This window comes from Oncorhynchus mykiss, chromosome 11, assembly GCF_013265735.2.
Source record: "Oncorhynchus mykiss isolate Arlee chromosome 11, USDA_OmykA_1.1, whole genome shotgun sequence".
Lineage (NCBI taxonomy): Eukaryota > Metazoa > Chordata > Actinopteri > Salmoniformes > Salmonidae > Oncorhynchus > Oncorhynchus mykiss.
In genome coordinates, this window is record NC_048575.1 from 58991130 (window position 1) to 59002382 (window position 11253).

The following is an 11253-nucleotide window of genomic DNA, read 5'->3' on the forward strand; positions in this document are numbered from 1 at the left end:
AGAGCCAAACTCTCTGACCGCGACAATATCTAGGACTCTTAGTTCTACGCTTATTAGCGGCTCTCACAGTCTGCGCCCTATAACGGCAAAGTGCAGACCTGACCCTCTTCCAGGTGCGCTCGCAACGTTGGACAAAAGCCTCCTGAGCGGAGGGGACGCTGGACTCGGCGAACTGAGATGAGAACAGCGGAGGCTGGTACCCGAGGCTACTCTGAAAAGGAGATAGCCCGGTCGCAGACGAAGGAAGCGAGTTGTGGGCGTATTCTGCCCAGGGGAGCTGTTCTGACCAAGACGCAGGGTTGCGAAAAGAAAGACTGCGTAAGATGCGACCAATAGTCTGATTGGCCCGTTCTGCTTGACCGTTAGACTGGGGGTGAAAGCCGGAAGAGAGACTGACGGAAGCCCCAATCAAACGGCAAAACTCCCTCCAAAATTGAGACGTGAATTGCGGACCCCTGTCCGAAACGACGTCTGACGGAAGGCCATGAATTCTGAAAACATTCTCGATGATGATTTGTGCCGTTTCTTTAGCAGAAGGGAGCTTAGCAAGGGGAATAAAATGAGCCGCCTTAGAGAACCTATCGACAACCGTAAGAATAACAGTCTTCCCCGCTGACGATGGCAGTCCGGTGATAAAATCTAAGGCGATGTGAGACCACGGTCGAGAGGGAATGGGAAGCGGCCTGAGACGGCCGGCAGGAGGGGAGTTACCGGACTTAGTCTGCGCGCAGACCGAACAAGCAGCCACGAAACGACGCGTGTCATGCTCCCGGGTGGGCCACCAAAAACGCTGGCGAATGGAAGCAAGCGTACCCCGAACGCCAGGGTGGCCGACTAACTTGGCAGAGTGAGCCCACTGAAGAACGGCCAGACGAGTAGGAACGGGAACGAAAAGAAGGTTCCTAGGACAAGCGCGCGGCGACGGAGTGTGAGTGAGTGCTTGCTTTACCTGCCTCTCAATTCCCCAGACAGTCAACCCGACAACACGCCCCTCAGGGAGAATCCCCTCGGGGTCAGTGGAGGCTACTGAAGAACTGAAGAGACGAGATAAAGCATCAGGCTTGGTGTTCTTAGAGCCCGGACGATAAGAAATCACGAACTCGAAACGAGCGAAAAACAGCGCCCAACGAGCCTGACGCGCATTAAGTCGTTTGGCAGAACGGATGTACTCAAGGTTCCTATGGTCAGTCCAAACGAAAAAAGGAACGGTCGCCCCCTCCAACCACTGTCGCCATTCGCCTAGGGCTAAGCGGATGGCGAGCAGTTCGCGGTTTCCCACATCATAGTTACGTTCCGACGGCGACAGGCGATGAGAAAAATATGCGCAAGGGTGGACCTTGTCGTCAGAGAGGGAGCGCTGAGAAAGAATGGCTCCCACGCCCACCTCTGACGCGTCAACCTCGACAACGAACTGTCTAGAGACGTCAGGTGTAACAAGGATAGGTGCGGATGTAAAACGATTCTTGAGGAGATCAAAAGCTCCCTGGGCGGAAACGGACCACTTAAAGCACGTCTTGACAGAAGTAAGGGCTGTGAGAGGAGCTGCCACCTGACCGAAATTACGGATGAAACGACGATAGAAGTTCGCGAAGCCGAGAAAGCGCTGCAGCTCGACGCGTGACTTAGGGACGGGCCAATCAATGACAGCTTGGACCTTAGCGGGATCCATCTTAATGCCTTCAGCGGAAATAACAGAACCGAGAAATGTGACGGAGGAGGCATGAAAAGTGCACTTCTCAGCCTTCACAAAAAGACAATTCTCTAAAAGGCGCTGGAGGACACGTCGAACGTGCTGAACATGAATCTGGAGTGACGGTGAAAAAATCAGGATATCGTCAAGGTAAACGAAAACAAAGATGTTCAGCATGTCTCTCAGGACGTCATTGACTAATGCCTGAAAGACAGCTGGAGCGTTAGCGAGGCCGAAAGGAAGAACCCGGTATTCAAAGTGCCCTAACGGAGTGTTAAACGCCGTCTTCCACTCGTCCCCTTCCCTGATGCGCACGAGATGGTAAGCGTTACGAAGGTCCAACTTAGTGAAAAATCTGGCTCCCTGCAGGATCTCGAAGGCTGAAGACATAAGAGGAAGCGGATAACGATTCTTCACTGTTATGTCATTCAGCCCTCGATAATCTATGCAGGGGCGCAGAGACCCGTCCTTCTTTTTGACAAAAAAAAACCCCGCTCCGGCGGGAGAGGAGGAGGGGACTATGGTACCGGCGTCAAGAGCTACAGACAAATAATCTTCGAGAGCCTTACGTTCGGGAGCCGACAGAGAGTATAGTCTACCCCGGGGGGGAGTGGTTCCCGGAAGGAGATCAATACTACAATCATACGACCGGTGTGGAGGAAGAGAGGTGGCCCTGGACCGACTGAACACCGTGCGCAGATCGTGATATTCCTCCGGCACCCCTGTCAAATCACCAGGCTCCTCCTGTGAAGAAGAGACAGAGGAAACAGGAGGGATAGCAGACATTAAACATTTCACATGACAAGAGACGTTCCAGGAGAGGATAGAATTACTAGACCAATTAATAGAAGGATTATGACAAACTAGCCAGGGATGGCCCAAAACAACAGGTGTAAAAGGTGAACGAAAAATGTAAAAAGAAAGGGTTTCGCTATGATTACCAGAGACAGTGAGGGTTAAAGGTAGCGTCTCACGCTGAATCCTGGGGAGAGGACTACCATCCAAAGCGAACAAGGTCGTGGGCTCCCTTAACTGTCTGAGAGGAATGTCATGTTCCCGAGCCCAGGTCTCGTCCATAAAACAGCCCTCCGCCCCAGAGTCTATCAAGGCACTGCAGGAAGCTGACGAACCGGTCCAGCGTAGATGGACCGACAAGGTAGTGCAGGATCTTGAAGGAGAGACAGGAGTAGTAGCGCTCACCAGTAGCCCTCCGCTTACTGATGAGCTCTGGCTTTTACTGGACATGAAGTGACAAAATGACCAGCAGAACCGCAATAGAGACAGAGGCGGTTGGTGATTCTCCGTTCCCTCTCCTTAGTCGAGATGCGGATACCTCCCAGCTGCATAGGCTCAGCACCCGAGCCGGCAGAGGAAGATGGTAGTGATGCGGAGAGGGGGGCAACGGAGAACGCAAGCTCCTTTCCACGAGCTCGGTGACGAAGATCAACCCGTCGCTCTATGCGAATAGCGAGTTCAATCAAGGAATCCACGCTGGAAGGAACCTCCCGGGAGAGAATCTCATCCTTTACCTCCGCGCGGAGACCCTCCAGAAAACGAGCGAGCAAAGCCGGCTCGTTCCAGTCACTGGAGGCAGCAAGAGTGCGAAACTCAATAGAGTAGTCTGTTATGGATCGATTACCTTGACATAGGGAAGACAGGGCCCTGGAAGCCTCCTCCCCAAAAACAGAACGATCAAAAACCCGTATCATCTCCTCCTTAAAGTCCTGATACTGGTTAGTACACTCAGCCCTTGCCTCCCAGATTGCCGTGCCCCACTCACGAGCCCGTCCAGTAAGGAGAGATATGACGTAGGCGATACGAGCTGTGCTCCTGGAGTAAGTGTTGGGCTGGAGAGAAAACACAATATCACACTGGGTGAGGAACGAGCGGCATTCAGTGGGCTCCCCAGAGTAACACGGCGGGTTATTGATTCTGGGCTCCGTAGATTCGAAAGCCCTGGAAGTGGCCGGTGGATCGAGGCAGAGATGGTGAATCTGTTCTGTGAGGTTGGAGACTTGGGCGGCCAGGGTCTCAACGGTATGTCGAGCAGCAGACAATTCCTGCTCGTGTCTGCCTAGCATCGCTCCCTGGATCTCGACGGCTGAGTGGAGAGGATCCGAAGTCGCTGTGTCCATTCTTGGTCAGTTTCTTCTGTCATGCACGTGATTGAGGACCCAAAAGCGGTTTAACAAAAACAGAGTTCTTTAATGTCGAAACACAGGTAAGACATAGATCCTCTTCAAATGGATATGAAGGCAAAATAAACAACCCGCAGAGAGGGCGACAAATGAAACATAAAGTCCTTCTGAATATCACAGAAGAGTTCCCCTTCTAGCAGCAGAGGAGAATAGCTGGGTTAGAGTCCTCTTCTAGCAGCAGAGGGGATTAGCTGGGTTGTAGAGGACAGAGGTACCTGATCACACGTAGCCTCAGATGAACAGGCAGATTCCGACAGGACAGGACAAGGTTGAAGCAAACAAGACGATAGTTTGGTTCTGGCATGAGAAACTCAAACGAGAATCTGACAAAGACAGAAGCAGGAACAGAGAGAGAAATAGAGACCTAATCAGAGGGAAAAAGGGAACAGGTGGGAAAAGGGTGAACGAGGTAGTTAGAGAAGACAAGGAACAGCTGGGGGAAGGAGGGGAAGAGAAGGCAACCCAATACGACCAGCAGAGGGAGACAGGGTGAAGAGAAAGAACAGGAACAAGACACAACATGACAATACATGACATGAGATCTGAACTTAAAATAATCAGTTTCCTATGATGTACCCTTTAAGGGTAATGAAAGCCCATGCAGTTGATCAAAGTTTGCAGAGGCTGTCTGTCTGCCTGTTTTGCTGTAGTAATTCACTGTGTCTTTCTATTGTCCTCTCTGTATGAACTCAGATAAGCATCAACACATTCTGCAGGTCTCCCTCTGCTGTGTCATCTCTTGTATTTTTGTAGGTCAGAGCTGTTGAGGATGAGCAGCAGGAGGAAGCACACGGCTCCATCCTGCCTTCATTCACATAGAGCACTGCACGTTAAATATTGATCATGTCATTCACTGGTCATTCATGTATCCACAAACTTCCTGCCCTCAGATAGGTTTCCGCACTGGGGGTTGGTCTCATAGGCTAGGTTACTATTCGTACCATTTGTTCTTTCGGTTTGCAAATTGAATGTTTTATTACATCATACTAATTTTACCATTCTTCTCTTGTCCCCAATCGTCAACCTTATTCTGTTTCTCTCTTTTTCTCTCACTCTCACTCTACCCCTTCCTTTATTCTCTCACTCCCTCTCATTTCTTCGGTCCTGTTGTAGGGTAATAAAGGGGGTGTGAGTGCGCGCATGTCTGTGTTCGGTCACACCATCTGTTTCTTGAACTGCCACTTGCCGGCCCACATGGAGAACTCTGAGCAGCGCATGGAGGACTTTGAGAGCATCCTGCAGCAGCAGCAGTTTGAAGGCCAGGCTGCCACAGGGGTGCTGGACCACGAGTTAGTCTCTATACATATGAACACTGGACCACGAGTTAGTCTCTATACATATGAACACTGGACCACGAGTTAGTCTCTATACATATGAACACTGGACCACGAGTTAGTCTCTATACATATGAACACTGGACCACGAGTTAGTCTCTATACATATGAACACTGGACCACGAGTTAGTCTCTATACATATGAACACTGGACCACGAGTTAGTCTCTATACATATGAACACTGGAACACGAGTTAGTCTCTATACATATGAACACTGGAACACGAGTTAGTCTCTATACATATGAACACTGGAACACGAGTTAGTCTCTATACATATGAACACTGGACCACGAGTTAGTCTCTATACATATGAACACTGGAATACGAGTTAGTCTCTATACATATGAACACTGGAACACGAGTTAGTCTCTATACATATGAACACTGGAACACGAGTTAGTCTCTATACATATGAACACTGGAACACGAGTTAGTCTCTATACATATGAACACTGGAACACGAGTTAGTCTCTATACATATGAACACTGGAACACGAGTTAGTCTCTATTCATATGAACACTGGAACACGAGTTAGTCTCTATACATATGAACACTGGAACACGAGTTAGTCTCTATACATATGAACACTGGACCACGAGTTAGTCTCTATACATATGAACACTGGAACACGAGTTAGTCTCTATACATATGAACACTGGAATACGAGTTAGTCTCTATACATATGAACACTGGAACACGAGTTAGTCTCTATACATATGAACACTGGAACACGAGTTAGTCTCTATACATATGAACACTGGAACACGAGTTAGTCTCTATACATATGAACACGAGTTAGTCTCTATACATATGAACACTGGAATACGAGTTAGTCACTATACATATTAACACTGGACCACGAGTTTGTCTCTATACATATGAACACTGAACCACGAGTTAGTCACTATATGAACACTGGAACACGAGTTAGTCTCTATACATATGAACACTGGAACACGAGTTAGTCTCTATACATATGAACACTGGAATACGAGTTAGTCTCTATACATATGAACACTGGAACACGAGTTAGTCTCTATACATATGAACACTGGAACACGAGTTAGTCTCTATACATATGAACACTGGAACACGAGTTAGTCTCTATACATATGAACACAAGTTAGTCTCTATACATATGAACACTGGAATACGAGTTAGTCACTATACATATGAACACTGGACCACGAGTTAGTCTCTATACATATGAACACTGAACCACGAGTTAGTCACTATATGAACACTGGAACACGAGTTAGTCTCTATACATATGAACACTGGAACACGAGTTAGTCTCTATACATATGAACACTGGAACACGAGTTAGTCTCTATACATATGAACACTGGAATACGAGTTAGTCTCTATACATATGAACACTGGAACACGAGTTAGTCTCTATACATATGAACACTGAACCACGAGTTAGTCACTATATGAACACTGGAACACGAGTTAGTCTCTATACATATGAACACTGGAACACGAGTTAGTCTCTATACATATGAACACTGGAATACGAGTTAGTCTCTATACATATGAACACTGGAACACGAGTTAGTCTCTATACATATGAACACTGGAACACGAGTTAGTCTCTATACATATGAACACTGGAACACGAGTTAGTCTCTATACATATGAACACGAGTTAGTCTCTATACATATGAACACTGGAATACGAGTTAGTCACTATACATATGAACACTGGACCACGAGTTAGTCTCTATACATATGAACACTGGAACACGAGTTAGTCTCTATACATATAGAAGTTTACACCCAGTTAAGTTTACACCCAGGCACTTGCACAAATAAACAACAGTGTAGCTTTTTTTTGTTGGGGGGGTGGGGGGGGTGCTTATCTGAGTTCTGCGCATGTGTGAGATTCTCTATGTAGATTTTTTACATAGCTGCTGCTCACTTTGCTAGCGCTTCCCCCCCTGCGGCGATGATCTGACGTCTTTATCTAGTGTAGCCTAAAACCTTTCACATTTTTATTTTATTTTTGTATCTTTATTTAACTAGGCAAGTCAGTTAAGAACAAATTCTTATTTTCAATGACGGCCTAGGAACAGTGGGTTAACTGCCTGTTCAAGGGCAGAACGACAGCTCGGGGGTTTGAACTTGCAACCTTCCGGTTACTAGTCCAACGCTCTAACCATGTCTATTGTACAATAGACATACCCTGGTGTGTCTAACACAAACAGGCAGTCTAAATAGCGATTGCATTTAATGTTTTCATCGTCATTGCAAACATTGTCTCAGCAGGAATAAACAAACACATAAGAAAGCATACTTGCAGCAGTCCACCCTCCCTTGTATCCAGTAAAGATATAGAGGGTGTACAGTAGTTACGGTTACACTAAAAGTACCTCATTTAGCCATCCATATACCTAACCAAAGCAAATATTTGGTGTGATTTAGAGGACATACCTTATAATTAAAGGCATCTTCACAGTTCCGCTCTGCCCTCAGTCCACTCCATACTATTCTTCTCCTCCACAGTGTGGTGTTCTGGTTTGGAGATCTGAATTTCCGCATTGATGAACTGGAAATTCCGGCTGTGAAAGCAGCCATTGATAACAACAAACTCACCATGCTATGGGAGAAAGACCAGGTGAGATGCATGTTCAAGATGAAGGCTCACTATTAAACAGAGAGTGTAATGTAGAGGATGCCACTAGAAGGCATTCAGAGGCCAACATAACAGAGACACATAATTGAATTCTATTCTACAGCTGAACATGGCCAAAGACAGCGAGTCAGTGCTGGAGGGATTTCTGGAGGGTCCTCTCAAATTCCCCCCCACTTACAAGTTTGATGTGGGGACAGATACATACGATACAAGGTTTGTGGTGACATGGGGGTCTTTCTTGCACCTAAAGATCAAATGAGATGAGTGTTCTTATCATCACAGCTCTTACCCCCCCCCCTGCTTTCTCTATCTCTTTCTCTCGCTTTCTCTCTCTCTCAGTGGGAAGAAGCGTAAGCCTGCGTGGACAGACAGGATCCTGTGGCGTCTGAGGGCCACAGTTCCCTCTGGGCCGACCCCTAATGCTGGGAAGAGAGGCTCTATTTTAGGGCCGAGCAGCGGGACCAAGGTCACCCAGCACTTCTACCGCAGTCACATGGAGTACATGGTCAGCGACCACAAGCCTGTCTCTTCCATCTTCACCCTCCAGGTGAGACACGGCCCCTCTCCCTCTCTTTCCCCCCCATGTCCCAGTTGTCACCGGAGTTGTGACATGCACATAACTTTACCTAAAACGCAGCTGTAACCTGTAATAAACAGAGATAACCATTGTTGTAACAGATTTCTACAGACTGTATGTTGATGCTGTATTATGTCGGAGAGAGATGTTGATGTTGTGTTCTATTGATTATATACCATGATGATATTGACCTCCTGTGTGTAGTTCCCCTATAAGGTGGACATGCCCCTGGTGACGATCATGGTGGAGGATGAGTGGAACAGCATTGCAGATGCCACGTGCACGTTCAAGGCTGCACCTAATTTCGCTCGCAGCTCCTGGGACTGGATTGGGCTGTACAAGGTTCTCACTCGCAACCTTCTAGAGCAGATTTCAATGTTTAACAAAGCGTGAAGTAACCCAGATAATGTGTCATGATGAAGTCATAATTAGCTAAGACATTAAGTGTTTTTCTACAATCAGGAATTGGTGCTGCCTTTGCCTCCCCAGGTGGGATTCAAACACCATAAGGACTATGTAGGCTATGTGTGGGCCAAGCAGGAGGAGGCAGATTACCATAGAGTAGAACACGAGGTAAGGGCGACTTTTAATAACAAACATGAATGAACTGGAGAACCTTGTCATGGTACTGTATCTTTATGTGTTTTGACTCTTCTCTCCCTCTTTGCGTGTCTTTACCTCTGCAGGTGACCTTTACTGAGGAAGAGTTGCCCAAGGGCTCAGGAGACTTCATCTTGTGTTACTATAGCAATAACACGAGCACCCTCGTGGGTGTGACAGAGCCTTTCCAGGTGCTTACAGTGATGCTGTCTAGTTTGTATGGTAAATAATAAAACATTGAAGTATAATGGGATTGGTCATTTAACTCTCCTTTGGTTCTTCCACACCCATCCCCGCTCCTTCATTTTGTTCTCCACCATTTCCTGTGCTACTTCCCTATGCTCTTCTTTTCCTTGGTCCTTCACTCTTCTTTCTCTATCTCTTCCTCCTCTCCCTCATCTCTCCTCTGCAGATCCAGCTGCCCACCTCCAGCCCTGCCGGTAGCCCCTCTGACGACAGCTCTGATTTCACCTCTGAGGACGACAGCGTGGTTGGTATGAAGACCATGTCCCGCAGTCCCAGCCCTCGGAAAAAGAAACACAGAGCCCAACACAGCCATAGCCGCAGTCCCAGCCACAGCCGTAGCCGCAGTGGCAGCCCTGCGCTGCCCAAAATGAAGGGCCTCAAACTGCAGCCTGGCTCAGCCCACAACACCACAGATGGGGAGAAGGAGAATGCCTCATCTGAGGCTGGGGATAGAGGGTTGTGATGGAGTCCCTGTTATTCTGCGCTCACATGACCAACTCTGTGTGGTTTCTTAGTACATGATGCACTGTACTGTATTATATGTTTCCTTTATTGAAAATGTACATTTTCGGGTGCCATTTGTTTCAGGACTGGGGTTAGGCTTCTCGTACTGGAAGACTACTTTGTCTTGTGTGATTTTTCTTAAGCTGTTTTCAAATGTATGTCTCCCTGTAGATTCTCTCATTCCTCTCACACTCTCTCTCTCACTCGGTCACTCTTCCCTCTCAGGTGTAGAAAATACAGGGAGTTTTTGGCTGATTTTAAGAGAACCTTACAGGGCAAATCATTACCAAATCTCAGGCAGAGGGAATTGGCCACCAAAATGCATATTGCCAGTTGTTTCACAGATATTTTGAAGCGGCATAATATTTAGCCCTCTGTATCAGCTCTGGGGGCTTAGTCAGCAGGTTAGCATGTGTGACAGCATGAGCAAATTATGTATTTTGATGAGGCGAACAATTACTTTGACTCCCAAAAGGAACATTCCTCGCAAATGGTAATAATCCCTATTTGCTTTAGCGCAAGTCCTGTCCTACATGTTGATACAGAATTGTGTCTGCTGCTACATATATTCTCTAAGGGACCTGGTCCACAAGTGATTTTTTATGAGTTTTGGATTTAAAAAAAAGTAGAATCACCAGGAATTCATCAGAAAATGAGTTTAATTTAGTAAATCTGTTCCAAAGTATTCCCACGAATAAAAAAAAGAGAGACATATGTGATCGGGGTTTAATGTAATCAAGGTATGAAATGTATGTTATTTTAACATTTATTTTGGGACTTAGTTGTGGTCAATTCACAGTGTACAAATGATTATTATTATGCTCCCGACCATCCGATCCGATAAAAATCATCCAGTGGCAGAATCGAGTTGCCTACCCCTGCCTTAGGAAGTGGGCCAAGGAGATGGAGATAGAGAGCCAACCCTTAATGAAATGTGATTCCATTTGCATCCACTGTGTTAGACAGAGTTCTAAATGCTAGGTGTAGTATACTACTAGTATATGAATCCCTGCCCTTATTCATGAACCCTTGTGAGTTGGCTTGACTGCATGGATCTTCAATGCCATGAAGAAAAAATAAGTTGAAACATTTTCACCTTCAGGGTACCAGTGTTTCCAGTTCTCTTATTTTGTTCCCTGCACTTCACCTCTCTTTTTCCCTCTTTCTCTCTCTCGTGTCCCCTCTCTCCCTTTTCTCTATTGGTGATAGTGATTAGCTGAAACTGTTCTGTCACTAGAAGTGATGTGTTGGATTGTTAACCTGTGACCTCCAATTCAACACCCTAGACACTTTCTACCTATGGGCTGTTAGCTTAGGACAGTGTGTGCTGTTGTACTGTAACCTCATTGTGCGTGATTTCATGTATGTATGCCACTGTGTGTGCGTGTGTGCGTGTGTGCGTGTGTGCGTGTGTGTGTGTGTGTGTGTGTGTGTGTGTGTGTGTGTGTGTGTGTGTGTGTGTG

The 11253-nt window shown here is 46.7% G+C and overlaps 1 protein-coding gene across 2 annotated transcripts in view; it reads left to right on the forward strand.

Moving 5' to 3' along the window:
• The window catches only part of LOC110536079 (inositol polyphosphate 5-phosphatase K), a 45476-nt gene extending 34223 nt beyond the window's left edge, over positions 1-11253 (forward strand). For both annotated transcript variants that reach the window (XM_036935930.1, XM_021621619.2), the window contains exons 6-13: positions 5002-5177; positions 7734-7845; positions 7967-8076; positions 8203-8410; positions 8645-8782; positions 8930-9013; positions 9127-9231; positions 9453-11253. In XM_036935930.1, the coding sequence (XP_036791825.1) occupies positions 5002-5177; positions 7734-7845; positions 7967-8076; positions 8203-8410; positions 8645-8782; positions 8930-9013; positions 9127-9231; positions 9453-9749 (1230 nt within the window). In that variant the 3' untranslated portion in view covers positions 9750-11253. The remainder of the gene's footprint in view (positions 1-5001; positions 5178-7733; positions 7846-7966; positions 8077-8202; positions 8411-8644; positions 8783-8929; positions 9014-9126; positions 9232-9452) is intronic.